This window comes from Lithobates pipiens, unplaced genomic scaffold (genome assembly GCF_037356315.1).
Source record: "Lithobates pipiens isolate NorthernLeopardFrog02 unplaced genomic scaffold, aLitPip1_a1.2 Scaffold_10, whole genome shotgun sequence".
NCBI classification, from domain to species: Eukaryota; Metazoa; Chordata; class Amphibia; order Anura; family Ranidae; genus Lithobates; species Lithobates pipiens.
In genome coordinates this window covers 82,799,673-82,827,513 of record NW_027507686.1, presented here as the reverse complement: position 1 = coordinate 82,827,513, position 27,841 = coordinate 82,799,673, and the positions used below count along the sequence as shown (strand labels likewise).

Genomic DNA, 27,841 nt, shown 5'->3' with positions numbered 1-27,841 from the left:
TGATCTGACCATACTGCAATAGCTAGCACTATCATGGAAGATCAGATGCCCAACCCTTTTATGGCGATAAAATCCTCAAGTGTTGAAAATCCCCCAAACTACCTCACTGCTTACACCCAAGATTTCTTTAATATTAAATCACAAGCTGCATCTGACTCTTGTACTCTGGAACGCTCATAAAACTGAGGATTTTAAAACTTTGTGCTAGGGATAAAAACGGAGGCCCCAGCATACAGCGAGTATGGAAAAGAATTAACCCCCTTAAAATTATTACATATTATAAATACAAAAACAATGTACTTTAGAATGCAAAAAAGTCTCAAAAATAGTGCTGCTACTTAAATAAACATGACAAAAGATGAAACAAATATATAATTTACAGTAACGCTCTTAAATGTGCCAAAAAAGGGGGGGACCTCTAGTCTGCTCTTGTCGACGGACGCGCAAAAGGCCTTCGACAGTAGACTGGGGGTTCATGTTCCACACAATAGAAAGGATGGGGATAGGCCCGAAAATGATCCAGAATGTCAGTTTTCTATAATTAGCCAACGGTACGGATAAAAGTCAATGGGCAGGAGTCATCCCATTTCGAAAATGAAAAGGGGTACAAAGCAGGGATGCCATTGTCGCCCCTCCTATTTGTGTTGTCGTTGGAACCCCTCCTTGCGTCAATTCGGGAAAGACCAGATATAATAGGTGTAAAAATTGGGAAGGAGGAACAAACTCTCCGCATTCGCGGATGACATACTATTTTACATTAGCAACTAGGGATGCACCGAATGGGTTTTTTGATGCCGAAACCGAAAATGAAAAATACACTAGGCCGAAAACCGATACCGAAAATGACCGTTTAAAAAAAAAAAAAAAAAGAAAGAAAGTTTTATTTCATGGTATAAAGGGTGGGGTAAAACGGCATAAGGAGTCCCTAATCCCGCTTTTATTAAATGCAGGGAAAAAATGAATCCCCAAAAAAATGGCAGGAGACTGAGGTGCCTTCAATATGGGATTTGGTCAATGCTGTAGAAGAGACCTATAAGATGGAGACCTATAAGATGGAATGTATGTGATAGTCTGGAGGAGAGGAGCAATAAAACACACTACCACGAAATGGAAGAGTTGGCAAGAATCTTAAAAACAAAAATGGTGCATCACAGAAGGGTTAAGGGCATAATTCTCATATGGGTGCAAATCTGGTAGAGAATGGAAACTTCGAGGAGGTGGTCTACAGGGCATGTGGGGGGGGGGGGGGGGGGGGGATAAAGTTAAGCTGTTAGAAAATATGGGTGAGGATAGCACATTGAAAAATTTTGGAAAATATCCTAAATAGCATAACATTTTTTTCCCTTTAAAAATAAGGAAGATAAACTGCCACAATGATGTGAAGTTGTATGAGAGGGATTCTGAGCGACAAGCTGATTGGGGTCCTTTGGATATTATTGGATTCACTGAGGTGGCAAATCATACATACATACATACCACACATACAGTTTCTCACAAAAGGGAGTACACCCCTCACATTTTTGTAAACATTTTTTCTTGTGACAACCCTGAAGAAATAACACTTTGCTACAATGTAATATAGTGAGTGTATAGTTTGTATAACAGTAAATTTGCAGTCCCTTAAAGATAACTTGCACTGCCATTAATGTCTAAACCGCTGGCAACAAAAAGGGAGTAAACCCCCTAAGTGAAAATGTCCAAATTGGGCCCAATTAGCCATTTTCCCTCCCTGGTGTCAGTGTTAAACTTGGCGTTAGCGCTCTCACCCTCTCATACTGGTCACTGGAAGTTCAACATGGCACCTCATGGCAAAGAACTCCGAGCATCTGAAAAAAGGAATTGTCGCTCTACATAAAGATGGTCTAGGCTAAAAGAAGATCGACAAAGCCCTGAAACTGAGCTGCAGCACCACAGCAAAGACCATACAGCGGTTTAACAGGACAGGTTCCACTCAAAACAGACCTTGCCATTTTCGATCAAAGTTCAGTGCGCATGCTCAGCGTCATATCCAGAGGTTGTCTTTGGGAAATAGACATATGAGTGCTGCCAGCATTGCTGCAGAGGTTGAAGGGGTGGGGTCAGGTCAACCTATCAGTGCTCAGACCATACGCCGCACACTGCATCAAATTGGTCTTCATGGCTGTCGTCCCAGAAGGAAGCTTTTCTAAAGCTGATGCATAAGAAAGCACACAAAGTTTGCCGAAGACAAGCAGACTAAGGACATGGATTACAGGAACCATGTCCTGTGGTCTGATGAGACCAAGATGAAACTTATTTGGTTCAGATGGTGTCAAGCATGTGTGGTGGCAACCAGGTGAGGAGGAGGAAACCCCCCCCCCCCCCCCCCCCAAAAAAAAAAAAAAAAAAAAAACACACAAAAGTATGTCTGGCCTACAGTCAAGCATGGTGGTGGGAGTGTCATGGTCTGAGGCTGCATGAGCGCTGCTGGCACTGCGGAGCTACAGTTCATTGAGGGAACCATGAAAGCCAACATATACTGTCACATACTGAAGCAGAGCATGAACCCCTCCCTTTGGAGACTGGGCCGCAGGGCAGTATTCCAACATAATGACCCCAAAACACACCGCCAAGATGACCACTGCCTTGCTAAAAAGGCTGGAAGTTAAAAAAGGTGATGGTCTGGCCAAACATGTCACCAGACCTAAACCCTATTGAGCATCTGTGGGGCATCCTCAAAAACTGAAGGTTGAGGAGCACAGGGTCTCCAACATCCACCAGCTCCGTGATGTCATTATGGAGGAGTGGAAGAGGACTCCAGTGGCAACCTGTGAAGCTCTGGTGAACTCCATGCCCAAGAGGATTAAGGCAGTGCTGGAAAATAATGGTGGCCACACAAAATATTGATACTTTGGGACAATTTGGACGTTTTCACTTAGAGGTGCACTCATTTTTGTTGGAAGCGGTTTAGACTAATGGCTGTGTGTTGAGTAATTTTGGAGGGGATAACAAATTTGCACCATTATACAAGCTGTACACTCATTACTTTACATTGTAGCAAAGGGTAATTTCTTCAGTGTTTTCACATGAAAATATATAAAAATATTTACGAAAATGTGAGGGGTGTACTCACTTTTGTGAGATACTGTATAGCTGTAGTGTTTACTTATCTCTCTCCAAAGCCCTAAGGTCCTGTGTCTTTCTGCGGTTTCATTCCTCTTAGCATAACTTCTGGGGAGATAAAACCAACCTGAGATTTGTGTCAGGGTGGGTGCTATAAATAGGTTAGCAGAGAGCTTGTCTTGTCACAGCACAGCTCTGAAAGTTATCTTCATTCCCCTGCCTATGTGGAGTAGGGATGTGCGCCTTTCCTCCAAATCAGCTGTCACACAGTGCAAGTCCAGACACCACTACTACTGCAGAACAAGAAAGTACAAATTCCAAACAGGATATAAGCATTCTAAAGAATATAGCAAGCTGAAGACAGCAGATATACATGTAAAACTTATGTAGGGAGATTGGTTTCATACCTGTGTATCATCTGAGGCTGTTTAATCCATTCAAAATTGGAAAGTGAATGGCATTATCTCTTTTTCACAAACTTTACAAAGACCACAAACTCAATAACTTTGAGGAGCTGACTGAGGAATTCACCTATTTCAACACAGTATTCTTTAACTACCACCCGGCCACCATCATGCGACAGCGGGATGTTGCAGCTCTAGTTCTGGGCGGAGGTCATATGACGCGATCACCTTCCCGGACCACCAGGGGGTAAGTGACTGCTGCTTCACTGGGGACCCGATGTGTGCCTGTCCACCGCGATGTCTGCCGGGCACCTGCGATTGTCCAGTAACAGAGCAGGACCTTGGATCTGTCCTGTCAGGTGAGAGGAGACCGATGGTGTGTTCCTTGTACAGAGGAACACCGGTTGGTCTCCTCCCCTTGCAAGTTCCCTCCCCCTACAGTTAGAATCACTCCCTATGTAACAATTAACCCCTCGATTACCCCCCTAGTGTTAACCCCTTCATTGCCAGTCACATTTATACAGTAGAATGCTCCTTAAATCATATAAATGTAGAGTTGCACTGATAACGTTTTCTTATCTATGAGTACCAATACTTTCGGTCAAGTACTCGCCGATACCGAGTTTCAATTCCTTGCGTCAATACAAAAAAATAAAATAAAATATTGGCGCAAAATTGACGATAAAAGCAAATCAGAGCCGCTGGAGGTGCTCACAGGGAGGATAAGTGACCCTGGGTGTATAGGGCGGAAGTGATGTCAACTTGGGGGCGGACCGCCTCTACATCTCCAGTGATTTTTAAATTGAAGTAAAGGATTTTACTTTTTTTTTCTGTTGGGAAAAGGTTAAATACTGTTCCCATTTGGTTAGGATTGGGGTGGTTGTCATCCTTGGGCAAGGAGTTGAAAATGTAATTGGAAAGAGAATGTCTGTCTGAGTGGGATCTTGTTCATTATCCAACTTCTCATACTCAAATTTTCATCAGGTCGGAATAATGAGAAAATCGTGCAGTTTTGAGGTTTTCGACACATCCAAATAGAAAGAGCATTGAGGGATGGCCAACCTTTGTTCAAGAGGAAAGTGGATGCCTGGAATATATTACTGTCCACATGGTCACAAAATGGTCCCGATTGTGTGCGGTCAGAAGGCAGGGTTGCCTAGAACCGAATAGACAGTAGAAGGGGAAAGGGTGACTAGATTTTAAAAGGGCAGTTGTGCTATATTTGAGAGTGGGTCTGATGCTCGGGTGCGTTTCGAGATTCATTGGCACGTGTGAAGCTCACCATCCTAAGTGGTGCATGAGGAAAATGTGTAGATGCCCTTTCTATGGAAACCATGGCTTTCAAGCCCTTATATCTGTGCCAGCCAGGGAAGGCTAAGCCACTACGGCCTTTGGGTAAAGTAACTCTGTTTTAATTCTGGGGGAGTATTGGGCCCATAGAAATTTAGAGAAAGTAGAATTAACTGATTTCAGGAACGATGTGGGAATGCGAATCACATTTCAAGGAATCAATCCATGAATAAAACTGACCTTTACCTCCCCAATAGACAAAAATAGGGCTGCATGAAGCTGTGCATGCTGATATCAAATCATCTTAGCTTCCAAGGCGAAAAAAGGCACTTGGCTGTTTCTTACTTGTAAATAAATCACACTTCCGAGTCTCTAGAGGCACTGGTGATTTAGCCATGGCCCCGCAAATGCATCTTGGGTAGGCTGCCTAACCCAATACCTTCTTAGAAAAGCTTGCTTATGCACTGCGAGATCATGAGTTTTCTGCCAGACTTCTCTCTATTCAGCTGAGGTCTAGTTTCACTGGGGCAAAGGGAGGCAAGTTGGAACTCCAAAGAAGGGGAGAGTGAATCCATTGCTCTTTCTTAAAATGTCTGCCAGGAGGCGAGTGCTTGAAAGAAGAAAGTGAAAAAAATTCAGAAAGAAAAGCCTACAAGAGAGTAAATATGTCGGTTTTGTTATGTCGTATTACAACCCTTTGCATGGCGAGTTTTCTTTGTGAGGGTCTGGGGGAAAGACAAATTTAAACACCCGACACTGAAATATAGTTGTGTAGTTGGCTTCAACTTATTGCCATGACAGAATTAGGTTAGTGGTTCATCCTCATATTTCTAGGGTGGTGCAGAACGCAAAGCAGCCCTCAGTGGCAACTTAGAGGAAGATTGAGGAATTGGGAATACAGTATAGGCCTATTATCCATAACACCGTGATACAGCCAGTTTTTAATCATACGGACAAGCACCTCGGACCACTGAGCGACTCCGCCCCTGCATTTATGTGCCCGATTTTGCTTCCCTTTTGTGAGTAGTCATTTGGCTTGTTTTAATATAATTAAATGGATATCATAATAGTGCATTGAGTCTGGCGCACCTTGTTTTTGCTTTATTTTTGTCCTTCCTTCTACTCTCAAGGCTGCAGCCGCCAGTGTAAATTGGAACTTTTATTGTAACCATTTCTCCCTTGAGAAAATCAGTTCATCATTATTATACCCCTCTTGTATTTTTAGTAACTTTATATTTTTTTATTTTTTATTACCCAGTTGGTTCTTGCGCCATCATCCCTCTTTCTCCTAGAGTACAGAACAGGCCTAGATTGCAAAAAGGTTTTACGGAGATAATGCTAGCACTTTTTAAGGCTAAATTCACACAACGCACAGCTGCCAGAGAGTTGAACCGCAGGCAGCAGTTTCCTCCTCAGCAGCGGTCCATTCTGACTTTGGTAGGGGCAATGTGGTGTATGATTAAGCACATGACAACTCCTATTTTTTTTCTTCTTTTTAGAAAACTTTATATGAAGTGCACAAAAGTGATGTGTGATCCTGTACGGTGCACTGCAAAAACAATTGGTTTTCTGTGTTTTCTAGTGGCGAGTGGCATTTGACATTGCAGTAAAGCGATTTAGTCCTAACCAGTTCTTGGTTTACAAATCTAGGCAATATCTTCTACTCCATTAACCACTTATCTACACAAATCTTTAAAGTTGGTATGTATACCTTAATAGTGGGATGAGTTTTAGTAGTATCCGTACTTCGCTCTCCCGGAATGCTTCCAGCAGAACGCCCTTCGCACTTATAGCGAAACCGCATGCCTCGCTGTTTTGGCTGTTCAATGATCTCCACATAAGGCACAGAAGGCGGCATACTTGTACCTGTTTTGAAAAATAAGACCGAATGGGAAGCGTAAAACAAAAAGAACAAACCCCTGAAAAAAAGGCAATACAGAATAACAGTTTTCTAAAGTTAGACTTTGGCAAGACAACACCTAAAAAAAGGAAAACAAAACAAAAACATGAATTGAACTTACAAAATGAGAAACCTGAAAACACATGGTAATGTAAGAATTAAGCAAAAGACTGAACAAATCCCAGTCACCAGATCCCCACAGCTGCTGGAAATATGTCCCTAGGAAACCAGGACCTGACCATGAGCTAGCCTACTGAGACTTGCTTTGCAGAATGACAATGATTTGAATTGCTAAAAAGCAGATCATGGGTTCTCCTATTGAGTCAGGTATGTTATAGTCAACTTCCACTCACAAGAGAGGTGCACAGGATGTCAAGTTCTACTACGCAGCTATGTGCAATGGTTAAAATACCTGACAGGTAGGACTGAGTAAAGGGAGCATTGTGATAAGCGAGTACTGTTATATTCAACTGCCACTGATACTAGAGCCAAGGGTTGGGATGGAGAGTGAGGAAGGCATTAAGAGAACTATATATGCTGCGCTGGACAGCAAGAGGTAAATCAGAAACAATACATTACACATGAAGTATGACAACGGTGTATGCTGACTCAAGTTTTAGAAAGATTTCTCCCCGCTTAGTAGTCAAGGAAGGAGGGTCTGAACCTAGGTCAGGGGTGTCCAAACTTTCTTCAAAGAGGGCCAGATTTGATGAAGTGAACATGCACAAGGGCCGACCATTCTGCCTGACATTCTTTGAACCATTGAAAATTCGGTCTAAGTGTGTCCATCCGAGCGCTAATACACGGCCCAACAAGAATTCTTGCCTTTGTCGCTCTCGTTCCCAACACACAGAAGAATGCTCTGCACTTTAGGAGGCACCGTTAAATCTTAATGGTACCCCACACATTGGAAATTGAAGGGTGCTTTTGGTGCAGTGCAATAGAGAGAGAAAAAAAAAAAAAAAAAGGAAGAAGCTCGGGGACTTCTTTCCCGGAATTTTTGCGAGTAGGGAAGTCCATTGAAATGAATGGGCTTCCCTACACACAGTACACAGCCACACAGATGTGAACCAAGGGCTTGTTCACATGTCAGGTTGGAGGGGCAGTAAAACCACATGGTTAAGCTGTTTTTACCACCCCCAACTTCTCCCCCTTTAGCTGCAGAGGGAGCAGCTGGGGGTGTACACATGCTGTGGCTGCAGCTGGAGGTATACACAGTGAATGAGCCTGCACTTCAAGTACACACAATTGCGGTATAGTGGCGCTGCATTTACGGGCTTAAAACAGGTGGTGAGGAGGCAACATAATGCCTCTTTACCGCCATTCAAATGGCTCTGAAAAGAGATCTGTGCATGGATTGCTTTTCAGAGGAGCAGCAGTACTGGCCAATATCACACAAAAGCCCTACAAAAGCAGTTTTGATGGTACAAGAATGGGGGGTCCGGATTAAAAGCAACATACACGCACGCCACTTAAAGGGCAACGTACCTGTACGTGCTTGTGCCCAGCCGTGCCATTCTGCATGACGTACATCAGCGTGAGTTGGTCCTTAACCGGTTCCCGACCGGCGCGCACCGATGTACGTCGGCAGAATGGCACGGGCAGGCATATTGGCGTACAGGTACATCCAATCTTCAATGCCGCCTTGCCATCGCGAGCGCACACCGCCGACTCGATCGCCGCGGGCATACCCGCGATCGTCTCACGGGACGGCTGAATGGAGGAAATGCTGTATAAACAGCATTTCCCCATTCTGCCTAGCAACTAGTGACGCTGATCTCTGGAGCAGAGATCAGTGTTTACTAAATGAAATTCCAGTCTCCCCCCCCCCCCACAGTTAGTAACACACCACTACACTGCCACCCACTGGTTAACCCCTTCACTGCCAGTGTCATTTACACAGGAATCGCTGCATTTATATAGCAAAAAAGGAAGAAGGGCTGATCGCCGCCATTACTAGTAAAAAAATAATAAAAAATGATTCATAAAAATGCCATAAAACTATCCCCATTTTGTAAACGCTATAACTTTTGCGCAAACCAATCGCTTGTGATTTTTTTTTTTTTTACCAAAAATATGTAGAATACTTATCGGCCTAAACTGAGGGAAAAAAAATTTTTTTTTTTTTTTATATATTTTTGGGGGATATTTATTATAACAAAAAGTAAAAAATGTTGCGTTTTTTTCAAAATTGTCGCTCTATTTTTGTTTATAGCGCAAAAAATAAAAACCGCAGGGGTGATCAAATACCACCAAAAGAAAGCTCTATTTGTGATAAAAAAAAAAAAAAAAAAAAACGTCAATTTTGTTTGGGAGCCACGTCTCACGACCGCGCAATTGTCAGTTAAAGCGACGCAGTGCCGAATCGCAAAAAGTGGCCTGGCCTTTGACCAGCAAAATGGTCCGGTCTGTAAGCAGTTAAATAAAGAAGAAACTTTTTTTTTTTTTTAAAGAGCCCCGTCCAGACAAGCTCGCGCGCAGAAGCGAACACATACGTGAGTAGTGCCCGCATTTTAAAAACGGTGGTCAAACCACACGTGAGGCATCACCGCAATTGTTAGAGCAAGAGCAATAGTTCTAGCCCTAGACGACCTCTAACTCAAAATATGCAACCTGTAGAATTTTCTAAAACGTCGCCTGTTGAGATTTTTAAGGGTAAAAAAAAGTTTTAGAAAAGGAGAATTCGCCTAGGCGGAAGGAGGATGTCCCCTTCCTAATGAAGCCCCCCCCAAAAAAAAAAAAAGGACATGGCAAATGTGGCATGTAAGGGGGCGAGGAGTGTTTAAAGCGGAAGTTCCATTTTTGGGTGGAACTCCGCTTTAAGTGGCTAGAGCTGGCGTGCGCTTCCCCAGTGTGAGAAAGAAGGTTCAGGTAAGTAAAAGATAGGGGCACTGCTGCAAGAGGTTTTTCACCTCAATGCATATAACGCATTTAGGTGAAAAACAAGGGTTTACAACCCCTTTAAAGGCCAAGCCTTTTTCTGACTTGTTACTTACAAGTTTAAATTTGTATTTTTTTCTAGAATTTTACTTAGAACCCCCAAACATGATTTTTATTTTTAAAGCAGAGACCCTAGAGAATAAAATGGCGGTTGTTGCAATATATTATGTCACACTGTATTTGCACAGCAGTCTTTCAAATGCAATTTTTTTTAATAAAAAATACACATTAATGAATTGGAAAAAATAAAATAAAGTAAAGTTGATCAAATTTATGTATAATGTAAAAGATGTTACACTGCGAGAATTGTGATTAGTCAGAATCGTGCAGCTCTAGTGTCCATATAGCTGCCATTGTGCCCATATACAGCCCTAACAAAGTTTTGAGAATGACAATATTACATTTTCACAAAGTCTGCTGCCTCACTTTTTGTGATGGCAATTTACATTTGTAGTCAGAGTCTTCAATGCGATACTCCTAAGAACCAAGGCCTGAGGTGTGCCTTGGCCTAGCTGGTCAGTATGCCTAAAAAGGAGGGCAAAAAAGACACAAATTTAGGTGAAGAAGGGAAGGTAATGAACCATCACGGATAATGGCGTGCTCCCGGATGGCGACAGTAACTACCCAGCAAGTAACCAGAAAGTATATGCTGTGACAAAAGAACACACCGACTCCTGACTGGTGATGAGAAGGAACCCCCTAAAGAACCTGCAAAACAACCCCGAACCCAACTGAAACATCCCCTGAAAGATTGAATTGAGCCCGATGCCCGAGACACCCAGACCCGAGAATGAACTGCTTGTGAAATGAGCAGATACGTGGGGAGAAGGAACAAGGCCTGGCCCAAGGAACCCCTGCAAAAGATGGCGAAACGCCTCAACACCAGTGAAATAGCTCAGGGACATAGCCCCCACCCCCAAAAGGGTGAGATGAGTGGCAAAAAAGACCACTAGCAGGAGAGCGAAAAGCTGGATACCTGATGGATGTGGTGGAGTATGCGGATAAAGCCCATGCACCATGGCAATAATGTTGTCAAACCTGAACCGAGGAAGGAGGGCCAGACTCCCTCCCAGGGAAATAGTCCCATGGCATGTGACAGTCATACCCAAGGTGACTGAAGTCCTCCCCTACTTGGAACAGGCTGGGGAATCGGAAAAACCGACTGGACTGACATCCCCAAGTAAAACTCCAGGCAATACGTTAGACAAAATCAGAGCCAAGAGTGGAATCCAGAATCATTAGGACGTCCGCCCAAACTCCAAGGACCATCAAGGGCACGTGGCTTAGCACACACCCTGAGAGAGACCATGCATCCCTGGGCAGTAACCAGGGCCTCAACACAATAGGACATCAACTAAAGAAAAAAAATTAGCGACTGCTTTTGACCCAAGGGTGAGCCTCGTGGCGAAATGACATCAGCACCAATCAACTAGCCCCCAAAAACGGCCGGGCAGATGGAAGTGAGTGCAAGCATGGTTGATATCAATATGGATGCCAAGACGGCCCAAGCTGAAACACAAACTAGAGAAATGACAGACAACCAGACCGGAGAACAACAATGCCGCCACCCAAGAATGAAACAGGAGCAGAAATGTCAATACCACTGCGGGTGAATGAACCCGACGACGAACCCCCCGCCCCATGTGAGTGGTAAATGAGCCTGCAGCAGAGACAGATAACTAACTGAAAACTCAGGGCTAGTGTGGCGAATGAACATGCATCGTATGACATATGGTATACGGGCGAGAAGATTGCGGACAATTAAACAAAAACCTCAGCCCGTATGGATCCGCAGACGTGACAGATCCTGACGTGTGAGCCCTAGCTATCTGACCCAGGTACAAACAAGACACAGACACGCTGGGATATGACAAACTACGACAAAGGACTACCAGAGTACGCCATCAAGGCTGAAATACTATGACAGACATGCTAGGCAGCAACATAAAGACATCAACGCTATGACAGAGACCACGCTATGATAGAAACGCTGAAACTTAACGCTGATGCAGAAACGTAGAGACAGAAATCCAGGGGCAGAACACCATGACAGCAAACCAAGACTGAAAACGCTGGAGGCATAAATGCAACGCCAGAAAACCTGGGGCAGAAACGCTATAACAGAAAAACTGAGACAGCGAAGCAACAGTAGAATCCTGGGGCAGAAACGCTATGACCGAAATGCTATAACAGAAAAACTGAGACAGCGAAGCAACAGTAGAATCCTGGGGCAGAAACGCTATGACCGAAATGCTAAGACTGCATGCCGAGCCAGAAAAAAGCTGGGGCAGAACACTGACAGGAAAGCATGCAATGACAGAAATGCTGGGGCAGAACACTATGACAGAAAAGCTTGGGCAGAATGCTGGGCAGCATGCTGGGGCGGACCCCTATGACAGAAAGCTGGGCGGACCACTGCGACAGAATTCTGGTGTGAAAACCCTGACAGAAATCCTGGGGTAGAACACTAAGACCGCAACCCTGGGGCAAAACGAAAAAATGCTTGGCAGAACGCCATGACAAGAAAACGCTGGCAGAACGCCATGACAAGAAAACGCTGGCAGAACGCCATGACAAGAAAACGCTGGCAGAACACTAAGACCGCTATCACAGAAAAACCTGGGCAGAACACTGGGTGTGATAGAAACACTGACCAAAGAAAATTAAACAAGTAAAGCAGCAACCTGGTGGACTGAGATCCTCTGACACTGCTGCAGCGATGCTAGCATGCGGGGAGGAAATGAGCGACTGGCGGGTGGCAGCCCATTACCTCCCGCGAGCACTAAGACCCACAGAGATGCACATTAGGACAGAAACACCCCCCCCCCCCCGGCCACATGACCAAGGGGAGAGAGGATCTAGCAGCCGCCAATCACCAGGCGGGCTCTTGACAGCTCTTGGCGATGGCCGTGTATGGGAGCAGAGCCAGCGGCGGCTGATCACCCCCTCCCTCCACTCAGGGAGAATCAGCCGGCCGGCAGGGAGAGTGACATGTAAAATAAAAATAAAAATAAAAAATTACAGTTGCACCCCCACTCCCCCCTGGCATGAACACGGGCAGGCGACATGCTATCCAGAGGGAGTGGAGGGTGGTGGAGGATGGCTGGACTGACCCCCCCCCCCCCAACCACACACGCTGCTGGAACATGGGCTGCAAGGCAGACGGCAGAGCGGCCTCCACCCAGGTGAACGCGGTGAAACCCAGAAATGACGGGGGGGAGGGGGGCGACATCGCTCCAACCCAGAAAACGCCAAGCCCAAACACCAGACAGGCTCTACTGCCGCCCACGCAGAAGTCCCAACAACCCCGGCCCTGACAGAGGAGGAGGTTTAACCCTTTCATGACTAAGCCTATTTTTGGAATTTGGTGTTTACAAGTTAAAATCCATATTTTTTGCTAGAAAATTACTTGGAACCCCCAAACATTACTAATATATATATATATATATATATATATATATATATATATATATATATATTTTTAGCAGAGACTCTAGAGAACAAAACGGCGATTGTTGCAATATTTTATGTCACACGGTATTTGCGCAGTGGTGTTTTAAACGCAACTTTTTGGGAAAAGGGACACTTTCATGAATAAAAAAAAAACAGTAAAATTAGCCCAATTTTTTTGCGTAATGTGAAAGATAATGTTACGCCGAGTAAATAGATACCAAACATGTCACACTTTATAATTGCACGCACTTGTAGATTGACGACAAAGTACGGTACCTAAAAATCTCAAATAGGCGACGCTTTAAAAAATTTTTTACGGTTACCAGGTTAGCGTTACAGAGGAGGTCTAGTGCTAGAATTATTGCTCTCGCTCTGACGATCGCGGCTATACCTCACATGTGTGATTTGAACACCGTTTACATACGCGACTTCCGTATGCGTTTTCTTTGCTTCGCGGGCTCGCGGGGACGACGGGCGCTTTAAAAAAAAATTTTTTTTTTTTTTTTATTTATTTAAAAATAACTAAATTGTTTTAAAAAAAAAAAAAAAAATTGATCACTTTTATTGCTGTCACAAGGAATGTAAACATCCCTTGTGACAGTAATAGGTGGTGACAGGTCCTCTTTATGGAGGGATCGGGGGTCTAAAAGACCCCCCACCCCTCCTTTACACTTCAATGTATTCAGATCGCCGAAAACGGCGATTCTGAATACCGGATATTTTTTTTAAAACCGGCGCCATTGGCAGCCGAGTAAACGGGAAGTGACGTCATGACGTCGCTTCCGTGTTTACGATGAGGAGACTGTAACGAAGCCGATTACGGCTTCGTTCCAGTTCCTCCGCAGCAGCCGGAGGCATCGGACACGGAATCGGTGCTCCCGATCAAGCGGGAGCACCGGTAGCAGCCGCGAGAGGTGGCGGGAGGGGGGGGGGACGTCCCCTCCCGCTCCTCCGGCATAACAGCCAAGCGGCTTTTAGCCGCATCGGTTGTTATACCTGGATAGCCAATCGCCTGCTGCAAAAAACGGTACCGGGATGATGCCTGCAGGTGCGGGCATCATCCCGGTATAACCCCCGGATGCCTGCGTACGCTCGGCGGGAAAGGGTTAAATAGCCCTCTCAGGCTCCCCCTACAAAGCCTTTCAACATACTCCAGAATGAGTGATCATATGAATTGCAATGTCCCTCTTTCAACATACTCCAGAATGAGTGATCATACAAATTGCAAGGTCCCTCTTTGCCATGAAAAATAAACTTAAAGTGGAGCTCCACCCAAAAAAGGAACTTCCGCTTTAAGTACTGGTGACCCATGACATGGCAGATTTGGCATGTCATTTTTTTGGGGGGGGGGGGGGGCTGAGAGGGTGCCCAGCATTGACAGGCATCCTGCTCCCCCTTCCTCCCTGGAATCTTCTGAAATTTCAGCAATCCTCTCATTAACAGAGGTGTCAGTGTTGACAAGCACAAGGCTGGAAATCACTCTATAAACTCTGTAACTAATGTTGATCAAGTTGGAATCAGGAAAGTCCAAAAAAGCCCAAGGAAATCCAGCAAACACCAGGACCATCTCCTACAATTGATTCAGCTGCAGGATCGGGGCACCACCAGTGCAGAGCTTGCTAAAGAATGGCATGAGCCAGGGGCGAGTGCATCAGCACATAAAGTGAGGCGAAGACTTTGGAAGATGGCCTTGTGTCAAGAAGGGCAGCAAAGAAGCCACTTCTCTCCAGGAAAAAAATTAGGGAAAAAAAAAAAAAAAAAAAAAAAAAAAGTGCAGGGATTGGACTACTGGGGTAAAGTCCTTTAGTCTTCAGCCCTTTCCGATCGGCCCTTTCCGATTGTTTGGGCCATCCGGAAAAAAACAGAAAAGGCGAGTGCTACCATCAGTCCTGTGTCATGCCAACCGTAAAGCATTCTAAGACCATTCATGTGTGGGGTGGCTTCTCAGCCAAGGGAGTGTGCTCCCTCACAATTTTCCCTAAGAACACAGCCATGACTAAAGAATGGTACAAAAACAGCCAAACTAAGCATTAATTATGCAAGAATGGGCTGCCATCAGTCAGGATGTGGACTGGAAGTTGATTGACAGCATACCAGGGTGAATTGCAGTGGTCTGGAAAAAGACAGGTCAACACTGCAAATATTGAACGTAACATAATTGCCAATAAAAGCCTTTGGATAGGAGAAAGGGAAAGGGGAAAAAAATGGACAGCGGGACTTTGCATGAAACAGATTGCTTGGGGTGAATTACTTCAATCAAATACAGTCAATTACTATTTTATTGGAAACACATCGGGAGGTAGTACAATAGGTATATTAATAGTAATCAAGTATATGATGTACAAAATTAAATAATATAATGGTCGCATAGTTCAATAAAATTCATGATACAATAATAATAATGAACATGACACAGTAAACAGTAGACCAGCAGTACATTCCAAAGTGTATATATAATAGCCAATAAAATGGATTAATGATTGGAGTAGACCAGACCCATAGTGAAATCATGGCCGCCAGGGCATGGCGTTCATTGGTAAAGAGCTCGACGCGTTTCGTGGATCGTCTCCACTCATCAGGAGCAGCTGTATATTGGAACACCTATGATAACTCATATATTAGAACAATAATCAATGGTAATTGATTATATACATAGGCACAGAGGGGGAGCATATCAATGGTCCTAGCCACTCTTACCTATGGATGACAGATAAAATATATGGTGAATAATGATGATAGTTTACATCAGAAAACATTGGAAGGGGTATAGTCGCTCAGACGTGGATGCTTCTACTCCTTCAAATTGGACATATCTTTTGCGTGACGTCGGTGTACATCCTTGGTGGTGCTACGGACCCTCTTTTTTCCTACACTGCTTTGTCTTTATAAGGGTTCAATTTCGGCTCCAATTGCCCTTACACTTATTTTTCACTCCTTTACTGGACACTGCTTTGTGTAATCCCAGGTAAACCTAACTTCTGGGTTGGGGCCCCTGGGGGCTCTTTATGGTGTGTGTGCCACTTCTCTGTTGGTTATTTTTACCCTAATGTACTAGTTTGCACAATTTGTTCTGTTTCTTTTTTGGTGACCATCACGGATCTTGCTGGCACTCCCCACCTATTCCTTTCCTTTCTTATCTGTCTATTCTACTTTCCTGACTTCACACTTGACTAATATTAGTTCTATATATATTTTTTTGTCTTTCACTAGTGTTTCTGGATTCATTTTTATGAGTGCCACTTGGCCGAATGAACCCTACCCACAAGGACCTTTCAAATAATCTTTATGGTCCGGTTGCTAAATCAAGGTTGTCACCCCAGCTCCCGGGGAGGCTACTATACCCCTTCCAATGTTTTCTGATGTAAACTATCATCATTATTCACCATATATTTTATCTGTCATCCATAGGTAAGAGTGGCTAGGACCATTGATATGCTCCCCCTCTGTGCCTATGTATATAATCAATTACCATTGATTATTGTTCTAATATATGATTTATCATAGGTGTTCCAATATACAGCTGCTCCTGATGAGTGGAGACGATCCACGAAACGCGTCGAGCTCTTTACCAATGAACGCCATGCCCTGGCGGCCATGATTTCACTATGGGTCTGGTCTACTCCAATCATTAATCCATTTTATTGGCTATTATATATACACTTTGGAATGTACTGCTGGTCTACTGTTTACTGTGTCATGTTCATTATTATTATTGTATCATGAATTTTATTGAACTATGCGACCATTATATTATTTAATTTTGTACATCATATACTTGATTACTATTAATATACCTATTGTACTACCTCCCGATGTGTTTCCAATAAAATAGTAATTGACTGTATTAGATTGATTGAAGTAATTCACCCCAAGCAATCTGTTTCATGCAAAGTCCCGCTGTCCATTTTTTTCCCCTTTCCCTTTCTCCTATCCAATATTGGGGATGGAGTCTTGTGTACTGGATGGTCACGGCTCATATAAAGTCCCATTTGTTTTTTAAGTTTTATTTTCATTTTTGTCCCAATAAAAGCCTTTGACACTTATGAAATGCTTGTAATTATACTTCAGTAAACCATAATAGCATCTTTATGTGCCCTTGGCAGCCCGACGAGTCTTCAGAGACAGGGCAAGCACAGGAGACAATGCCAACAGCCCTGGACCTGAAAATGGCTAATTTCATACCAGAACAGGGTCTGGAAAGCTTAAAGTTTTTGTTATCCTAACCTCTCTCGTATCTACCTATAAACACAGTGTAAGTATTTGTGGCCAACGAAGCTTCTATATACCTTTTTTTGCAGGTCTCGTCAGGCCGGTCACGCGACTCCTGTCCACTTTTCTACTGCAATCCAGGGATTCAGCGGAAGGAGCTGAGGTCTCCTGCTGATGTCAGCCAGGAAGTCACATGACCACTGTGCTGCCCACTCAGCTCCTGCTGCGGTAGCTCATAGATGGGGTGGAGAATGGCCAGGAGTCACGTGACCTCTCTGGAGAGATCTGCAAAAATGGTATTTAGAAGTACTGTTTTCCACATAAACATATACCTAGTGTTATACCCGGATACAAGAGAAGGGCTGGCCGTATGTTTAAAGTTTAAATGCCTACTACTAATAGTGTCAGGAGAGGGGTAGCTCTAACACACATACACAGATGACAGGCGGGGAGGGGGTGAGAGAGAGGACACAGGAGTCAAAACTGACCATGATATCAGGGCTCAGCAGCCATGATAAATCATGGTCAGTTTACAGAGAGGAGGGCATAGCCAGGCATTTCAGGTGTTACAGGAGGCCAAATGACACAGCACAAGCACTGTGCTGTATAACATGCTTTTAAAAAGGAGCAGAATTAGTTTTTTTGGGGTTAAACACTTTAACGCAGAATCCAGTGCCTGAAGGTCACTTTCAGGCAAGCACCCACAAAATCCAGTTCAGTGGGGTCAAGGTAATGCACCCTAGGCCGAGGCAAGACCAATCCAGATAGATGGTTAGTAGAAACTAGTTTAAGCAATGATGCTAGTGAATCATGGTTAGACTTTTCCCCCAGCAGAGCTGGATAGTCCATTCTTCTAAGACTCCAGCCATTTTCTTGTTAGCATCATGAGGCGTTGTTCTGTAAGTTTTATGGCAGTACAACCTGACAGCATATAGCTTCCCTGTATTTTACTCTGCAACTTGGCATCTACTCACAATGCTGGACTGGATGACCTAATGGACCTTCTGAAAAGATCCTGGAAACACAGAGGACCCCCAATCTCAAGGAGAAGGCACTCCAGCACTGTGCAGGAATCCTCACCAATATGGATGGAAAGCCCATGAGGTGACTCTCATACACAAGGAAATAGGCCAACGGTATATATTTAATATGAAGTACTCCTGCGCTAAAAGGGAATTCAAGTATTCTATATAGGTGAGGCATCCACAGTAAGGGTCAAACTGTTAACTAAATATAAAAAATATTAAAATAGGTGGTGTTGCGCTCCTAAATTATTTGAAATTCATAACATAATTATTATATATCCAAGTGATGCTAGGTACAGAGTAAGATATAATATCCAGTTACGTCTTTTGAAATAAAGTGCTATTGTGCAAAATCAAAGCAATCTGGTCCACAATGTGCAAAATAATTAAATAAATGAATGTGCAAATAAATAGAGCAAATGTGCAAATATGCAGAATAAAATGACAAAAAAAAAAAAAAAAAGAGAAGTAACTGGATATTATATAACTTACTCTGTAACTAGCATCATTCAGATATGTGATAATTATGTTATGAATTTCAAATAATTTTAGGAGAGCAACCCCACTTACTATTTTAATCTTATATTTAATACAGATGTGCAGTACACTGTATTTCAGTAAAAAAAAAAAAAAAAAAAAAAAAAGGTTAAACTTTGTCAAAAAAACTCTGGCCACTTTTGGTTAAATAGGTCATTAAAAAATAATAATAATAATTAAAAAGTTGATCCTGCCAGACATTTTGTAAGCAAATAACATCCAATGTTCTGCCTCTGCTGTATTTATAGACATTACATTGTGCCCAGCTATCTATGTTGACTACAAACCACACAAAGTTATAGATCAGAGAATGGGAGGCGTTCTAGTCATGTCTTAAAGTGGGGTACCCCCTAAAAAAAAAAAAAAAAAAAAATTAAAAGTCAGCAGCTACAAATACTGCAGCTGCTGGCTTTTAATAATCGGACACTTACCTGCCCCAGGGTCCAGCGATGCGGGGGAACGAAGCCCCCCCGCTCCGCTCGCGGCGCCGTCATGCATACTGTGGGCACCCGGCTGTGGCTTCACAGCCGGGCACCCACTGCGCATGCGCGAGCGGCGCAGGGCGCCGTGATACGCCGTACAGTCACCTGGGACACATGACAGGTCCCAGGTGAATGTGCAGCGCGAGGGGAAGTGATGTCACCAGCCCGGGCAATGAAGAAGGCAGATTACGAGGGACCCCCTAGCAACCGGTATTTAGAGGTGAAGTAAAAATTTTTTTTTTTGCCAATTATTTTTTTTAATGAATTTTAAGCAGCTTTTAATTTTTTGGTGGCAACACCACTTTAAGGTAGAAATGCTGCTCCTCTACAGAAGCAATATAGTGAATGTTATCACTCTAGGGTAGGAAGTGCATTATAGGCAAAATAAGCAGGTAATAAAAGGAAAGTGCTGAAAAAAAAAAACCCTACCGGAGCTACCACATCAAAAGGCTGCTAAGCTGCAATGCATTACACTTCTGTTCTTGGGTTAAGATATGCTTTATGCAAAACATGCACAAAAAACAGATATGACAGCAAATATCCTCTTACTTGATACAATCCACTCTTTTGACATCAACGTATTTAGTAAATCTGTAAAAGATTAAAAATACATTTTTAAAAAAAGGACATATTGCTCATAGGACAATAGCAGGAATTTAAAACAAAATATAAAACAAAATATAAAACATTTCTTAATTGCAAGAGTCTGGTGTACTGAACAATTTTGTTTTACCCTGGCTGGCTGTTCTTCAAGTCCAATACAGAGCTTTGTATTTGTCTTTATGACATGGACCGCTGGAGCATGGGAAAGACACAGTGGGGACCAGCCTAGTAGCACGGAGGAGCGGGTAAGCAAATCCTCTTTTCCATACCCCCTAGACTTAAATGAGAAGTGATCCCTTGCAATGCAGGCGCAGCCCCACACCACAAGGGGAAATCTTCTAATCTCCTGGAGTTGTACTTTACGGTGCATTCACACGCCCCTGTACATAGCTTCTTTCATTAGGTGATCCTCCATTTCGCAAACTGACAGCGCCAACAGAGATTAGTAAATGTGTTCTTTGTAAGAGGAATGCTGCCAATGTCAAATAAAAATCCAGGACTCCCTGCTCTCTAAAGTGAGAAGGCTGGCTGTTGCCATTCCTTTTGTTAAAGCAGAGTTCCACCCAAAAATGGAACTTCCGCTCTTCGGATTCCACCCCCCCTCCCGTGTCACATTTGGCACCTTCCAGGGGGTAGGGGGGGTGGGAGCAGATACCAGTCTAAGGCTGGGTTCACACCGGAGCGATGCAGGAACGCCGCGAATCCGCTGCGTTTTCCCGCATCGCATGCCTCCCGCCGGCAGTTCACACTGCCCTATGCGGACTGCTGGGAGTGTCAGTGAAATGTTAATGACACCCCCAGATCAGTTCGCATATCGCAGTGCGATCTGCAAACTCGGACAGGAAGCTGATCGCATGGTGTGAACACCCATGCGATCCGATTCTGCTGCGGACCAAAAAAAAAAAAAAAAAAAAAAAAAAAAAAAAGAGGGTCCCGTGCGAGTTTGCGGCGGGTGCGATGCGAATTCAGCCATACTATCTGTATGGCTGAACTCGCATTGCACAGAGATCGGATGTGATTTGCACTGCAGTGCGGTGCGAATCACATCCGGTTCTCGCTGCCGCAGCGGTGTGAACCCAGCCTAATACAGGTATTTCTCGATCTTTCGCCGCAGCATCTGCAGTGATCTACGCCATGTCTGGCCCCTACTTCGCTGTCTTCTGGGAATCACACAGGTCCCAGAAGACAGAAGGGACCACTCAGAACATGCAGTGCGACTTGCGCATGTACAGTAGGGAACCAGGCTGTCACTTCCCTATTCCCTTACTTAAGATGCCAGCGCCTCCACCCAGAGCTGAGGGATGGGTCGGCTTCAGGTGCGGACATTGCGGGTGCCCTGGATAGGCAAGGGTCCATATTTTAAAAGTCAGCAGCTGCAGTATTAGTAGCTGCTGACTTAATGTTTTAGGTTTTGACAGGTACCCGCTCCTACTTATGGTCAGATCTCTGTGGTGCTCCAAGTTGTCCAACCCCCTCCTTCCACCGCAGCCTTCTAGGACACATTACAGGTCCCAGATGCAGGACCATTCAGAATGCGCAGTGGGAACCAAAAACAAGCTCAGGTGAGGACAGTGCTGAATCCCTGGACAGGCAAGTGTCCTATTGTTAAAAATCAGCAGTATTTGTAGCTGCCGACTTAATATTTTATTTTCAGGGAGAAGAACCACTTTAATCTGTCAGGATGTCAGACATCTGCTAATTTGCATATCAACTCGTCTAGTCGGGAAATCAAAATTTCATATTACTACATTAGAGGTTTTAAAATCTTGTACCCCAATAAAAGATATAAAATGATCATTAAGACTGGAGATTTTTTTTTTTAAAGCTGTGGCTTATTTAAACAAAGCGCATCATCCAGCAGCCGAAATCTGTCATGTAGCACCCAGGTTTAACACCATAGTCACACTTATATTCACTGCCTTGCAGGCTCATCCCCTCTTCATTCCATCATGAATCTTGCTGCCAGACTCATGCACCTTACCAGACATTCAGTGTCTGCCACCCCTCTCTGCCAATCCCTCCACTGGCTTCCCATTGCCAAACGAATAAAAAAAAAAAAAAAAAAACCCCAACAAGAACATACAAAGCTAATTTACAACTCTGCCCTAAGCTACATCACCAATCTTGTCTCCAAATATCACTCAAACCATCCTCTTCGCTCCTCCCAAGACATTTGCTTCCTAGCTCCCCATCTCCTCCTCAGGACTTCTCCAGAGCCTCCCATCCTATGGAACACCATACCACAAACTGTCCGGCTATCTCCTACTCCGTAAACTTTTAGGACATCCCTGAAAACAATGATGTCTGAACATTTTCCAGCAAATAGAGAACTCTTACTATATTTAGCAAGCCGTGTATGTAATTTCTTATTACCTTTAGGAGGGACTTATCCCTGGTTCACATGGACATGTGGGAATTAAAGTGCGCGAGTTCATCTGAACTCACAGGATTTTCATTCCTGCATGTCAGTCCCGACTTTGGGGGCAATTTCAGAGACATTTGCGTGGGTTGCTGTACAGAGGTCTATGGAAATTGCACCCTGTAGTACAGAAACTAATTTTGGGAACCAATGCAGCAGTGCACCGATTCTGGCAACGCCATTGTCGGCAATTGCCGCTGATGGAGATGTACCGGTTTGATCCCAAGCCAGGCTGCATGCATCGAGACATACAAATAACGCGGTTCGGCCCTGCCCACCTCACAGGATTTGACTGACAAGCGCAGGAGCCAATGGTTCCCATTGTTGCAGAGTCTCCTGTGAGAAGAGGGGGAAAAGAGCTGTTGCAAACAGGCACAGCGCTGGACTGAGAACTGGCTCAGGTGTTTAACCACTTGCTTACTGGGCACTTAAACCCCCCTCAGTCCCAGACCAATTTTCAGCTTTCAGCGCTGATGCACTTTGAATGACAATTGCGCGGTCATACAACACTGTACCCAAATGAAATTTTTATCATTTATTTCCCACAAATAGAGCTTTCTTTTGGTGGTATTAAATTACAGCTGGGAGTTTTATTTTTTGCTAAACAAACAAAAAAAGATGCAAAAAAAAAATAAATCATGTTTAATAGTTTGTTATAAAATTTTGCAAACAGGTCATTTTTCTCCTTCATTGAAGTGCGCTGATGAGGCAGCACTGATAGGCTGCACTGGTGGGCACTGATAGGCACAGATAAGGCGGCACCGATGGGCACGGATGGGTGGCACTAAAAGGTACCACTGATAGATGGGACTGATAGGTGGCACTGGGGTGCAGCACCTTAGTTGAGGCAGATTGTGGGCACTGCTGGGTGGCACTGTGGGCACTGCTGGGTGGCACTGTGGGCACTGCTGGGTGGCACTGTGGTGATCGGCTTTTTTTTCCTCCTCGCGCTGTCAGCACGAGGAGGAATAATAACCGATTACCGGCTCCGTTGTATCACATGATCAGCTGTCATTGGCCACGTGATAAGGGATCGGGATCGACCCCTTGCTCGGATCGGTGATTAGGCGAGTCTCACAGACTCGCCGATCACAGAGCGGGGCGCGCAGGCCGCTCGTGCACGGGATGACGTCAATAGACGTAGTCCCGGGAAAGGAGATCCGCGCTGTAGCCGTCATTCGACTATAGCGCGGGTCTCAAGTGGTTAAGGGGGGCTGGGGGGGAGCAACTTTTGAAAGATTTTTTTACCTTAATACAGAAAATGGTAAAAACGTTTTGCCTTTATAACCAGTTTAAGCCTACTGCTGTAGATTAGAGAAAAAGTCATTCCATTAGGATCTGACTTTTTTCATCGTGTAAGAGTCGTGCCTATTTTGGGATTTTCTCTCAGTGATGAAAACAAAAACAGAGAGGGTACATTTCTCCAACCAGGACAAAAAAAAGCAATAAAAAGAAAACAAATAAATCATGACAGGTGTCCTAATCCCTCTCCAGTCTATCTAAAAGTAAACAAACATTCTAGAAAAAATGGTGTAGCACTGGATTAAAAAGAATGCGGTGGTTACAAAGCTCTGTGACAAACACCAAATCTTTGCTACTCTGAAAAGGTTGCTGGAAACTACCGTTTTCTCCAGTCATCTTAGGCCTCATGTACACTTCTGCTGGTAAATGGATGTTTAGGGGCTGTTGGGCATTTACTTCAACTGCTTTTGAACTCTCCTCTGTTATCTTATCAGTACACATACACAGGATGTTTATAGTTGTTTCTAGGCAGTTCAGTTTAGAGGCCTTTTTTGGACAGCAAAAAAAAATAAAAAAAAAAAAAGAGTTCAGACGCTGAATTTGAGAAGCGTTTGGCGCTTGAAATGCCTCTAAATGCGGTAACTTGCGTGTCGTTCAGAGGAGTTTCTTCATTTTTGGCTATTTGAGAAAAAAAATAAAAAAATAAAAATGTATTGCCGCCCCCCCCGCAACGCTCATAAGGCTTGGGACTTTTTAAAACTCACCTGAGCGATTTAACTTGACAGATAGTAACCAACATTCGTTTTGCCGCGTTTACATTTAGAAGAGTTTTAAAAAAATAAATCAAAAAAAATAAAAAATAAAACCCACACAAACACCCACACACTTTTTTTTTCAAAATAGCCAAAAATGAAAAAACGGCTATAAAACGAAACGCGACTAAAAACGCAAGTTACCGCGTTTAGCACTTGAAATGCCTCTAAACTCAGCATCTGAGCTAATTTTTTTACTTTCCAAAAAAAGCCTCTAAACTCAACTGCCTAGAAACTACTATAAACGATCCTGTGTACATGTACTGATAAGATAACAGAGGAGAGTTCAAAAAGCAGTTGAATAAAATGCCCAACAGCTCCTAAATGTCAGTTTAGCAGCAGCGTACAAGAGGCCTAAAACGCAAACACAGCAAAACTGACCTTTTAAATGTGGGTTATTATCTGTCAAGTTAAATCGTTCATGAAAAGTTACAAAAACGTCCTATGTACATTAAAGCGGTGTTTCAGCTATAAAAAAAAAAAAATGTATTTTATTTTTTTAAAGTCAGCAGCAAAAAAAAAAAAAAAAAAAAAAAATAAGTAGCTGCTGACTTAATAAGCAGACTTACCTTTCCAGGGCGCCCACGATGTCGGCCGCCGAGGCCGACATGTCCCTCGGCTCTCGGGTCCCGGCGCCGCCATTCGCACTAAGGGAAACAGGCAGTGGAGACTTGCGGCTTCACTGCCCGTTTCCTACTGCGCATGCGCGAGTCACGCGGCGCTTTGTGAATGGGACACCCCAGGGTTAGGGAACATACAGTTCCCAGAACACAGCGCGCCCCATTACCCAGAAGACCGAAGATCACAGAGGAGCAGGAAGAAGGCAGATTAGGAAGACTGCCTAGCAACAGGCATTTTTTTTTTCACATTTTTTTTTTTTCCTTTTTTTAATAATATTAATGCTCTTTTTTTTTTCAGGGTGGCCCTCCACTTTAAGCCTTACAGGAAAGCAGATACTGTAAGCAAGGGAATGCAGAAATAAAAAAGGAAAAAAAGGAGGCAGCGGGGCCTGAACAAAAACCCTGGGTCTTTGATAAAGCTACAAGCACCCCCCCCCCCCCCCTCTCCATCTGATCACTGGGTGAAAGTGGAACTATGCTGCATATTGGCTAAAAAAAAAAAAAAAAACACCAATTCCATTTTTGAAACAGAACTACGTTGCATCTGAACACCACAAAATACTGTTTAATTGTTACGTTTCAAACGCAAACTCACCCATCCATGTCTCCATGCTTTATTTTGCGAAGAAATAATGTTGAAAAACATCCTCTAGCATTTCTGGCCTTGGCCATCTTGATAAAGAGCAGATGATTCATGCAGCATTTGCTTCCTGGAATCCATCTGACCTCAGCTCAGGCATGCAGGAAGGAGGGTGTGCTTAGATGAGAAAATAGGCGTATATTGTTTGGTTGGTGCAAAACTTATCAGGTCTACAAACTATGGGATAGATTTAGGGACTTGATCGTTTTTACTGGCGATGGCAGCAATCTGCAGTTTTTAGCGGGACTGACATTGCAGCAGACAAATCTGACCCCAAATGACACTTTTTGGGGACCAGTGACATTGATCAGGGTATTTTACCAATGATCAATGTAAAAATGACACTGGCAGGGAAGGGGTTAACAGTAGGGGACAATCAAGGGGTTGTGTTCCCCGGGTCTGTTCTAACTGTAGGTGGGATGGGCTGGACATTACAGAGATCACCGTTCCCAATCACTAGATCTGTCATGTCTGTCAGAATGGGGAGCCGCCTTGTTTACAAAGGCAGATCCCCATTCTGCCTCTGTACTAGGTGATCATGGGTAACCGGCGGACATAGAATCCACTTGAGCCGACGTACAGCTACGGCTATTTTCACAGGAGCGCCAACCTGCTGCCGTATGGGGGGGGGGGGGGGGGTTAAATGACCCTGGATTGGTGGGGGGTGGTGAGGTATAAGCAAAAATATTTTTGCTGAAGTTGGGCTTTAGGCTGCATTTGCACACGAGTTTTCTGCTCATAAAAAGCCTGAAAAAAAATAAATAAAAAATGCCCGAAAAAAAATGCCCAATAAGCAAACTCCCATTCATTTAAATTGCTCCTGTTCACATCTGAGTATTCTGGAGCCTGAGGCAAAACGCCTGAAGCTCAAAAGTACATGAGCTCCTTTTTAAACAGATTACAGCAGTTTTTTCACATTGGTGACCTTTTGAACGGTGCAAAATTTGCAGCAAAAATACACAACTTTCTACCTGAAAACGAAACGCTTCGAAAGTAGCCTTACGGAAAAAAAAAAAAAAAAAAAAAATAATATCCCCCCCCCCCCACACACACACACGCACACGCACACGCACACGCGCTGCCTCAGGAGGAAACTACTGATCTTATGACTTTATTAAAAAGGTATTTGTTATTTTTATAAGGATAAAAATAAAAATAAAGAAGAAGAAGAACAAGGCTTTAAAAAACATGTTCTACTTACCTGCTCTGTTTCAGTGGATTTGCACAGAGCAGCCCAGATCCTCATCTTCTTGGGTCCCTTCTGTGCTCCTGTTCAGTGACCCCACAACAAGCAGCTTGCCATGGGATCACCCGAGCTGAGCCACTTCATTCAGACATGGAGCACCGACCCAGCCCCCTATCTCTCCAATTGGTTGAGACACAGCAGCTAGCCAATCACAAAGGAAAGTCTCAAAAGGCTGAGACACTCATGGCAATCGCTGGACAAACAGGGACCTCAGGTAAGCATGGGGGGTGCGCTGCACAAAGAAGGATTATTTTAATGCATTAAGATAAAAAGCATTCTGACTTTACAACCCCTTTAAAGCCTACTTTATAGATTTGTAGTCTTCTGTTTGCAGCACACTATCCCCATTATAAAGTCGTGCTCATGCCTGAAGTCATTTAATCAGTCCAGGCTCGGGAAAGATCTTGATTTTACAGTTGGGATCCACCCAGATGCCTGGAACAGGCCCTGGTTCAGCCTCTGCACGCCGAGCGCCCTCCACAGCCCGGCGCTCCAGTGAGTGTTGGAGGGATGCACAGAGAGCTGGCGACTGAGTCACAGCTCTCTGCTTAGAATGTAAAGGAGAACCGAGTGATCAGCGGCGCTTGATCATTCGGTTCCTGGGGTGGAGCTAGCGGGGAACAGATGCAACTGGGATCGGTGCTGCCGCCATCTAGGCGAGTATGAATATTTTCAGTGCAGACTCAAGATTTTTAGTCATAAACGCACAAGAAAACTGAGGTAAAGCAGTCCCAAGGCAGACATAACCTGACAGATTCTGAATTTGACTACTTTTATGTTGACCATTGTAGCAATAATAGAATTTTCACTTCTACTAGGAATATTTTCATGAAAATACTCAAATTATCTGAAATTTGAGGGGGATTAACCATGCTATAGCTGAATAATGTCCTCCCAGAATCAAGCACCCGGGAATATGCATGACCTCTGGAGTCAAG

The 27,841-nt window shown here is 43.9% G+C and overlaps 1 protein-coding gene across 3 annotated transcripts in view; it reads right to left on the bottom strand.

The window, feature by feature from the left end:
* RELA (RELA proto-oncogene, NF-kB subunit) overlaps nucleotides 1-27,841 on the bottom strand; it is a 102,958-nt gene that overhangs the window by 61,264 nt on the left and 13,853 nt on the right. For 2 of the 3 annotated variants that reach the window (XM_077456335.1, XM_077456324.1), the window contains exons 2-3: nucleotides 19,871-19,912; nucleotides 6,487-6,641 (exon numbers count right to left, since the gene is read on the bottom strand). In XM_077456335.1, coding sequence (XP_077312461.1) covers nucleotides 6,487-6,641; nucleotides 19,871-19,912 — 197 coding nt within the window. The remainder of the gene's footprint in view (nucleotides 1-6,486; nucleotides 6,642-19,870; nucleotides 19,913-27,841) is intronic. The other variant, XM_077456343.1, reaches the window with a different exon arrangement.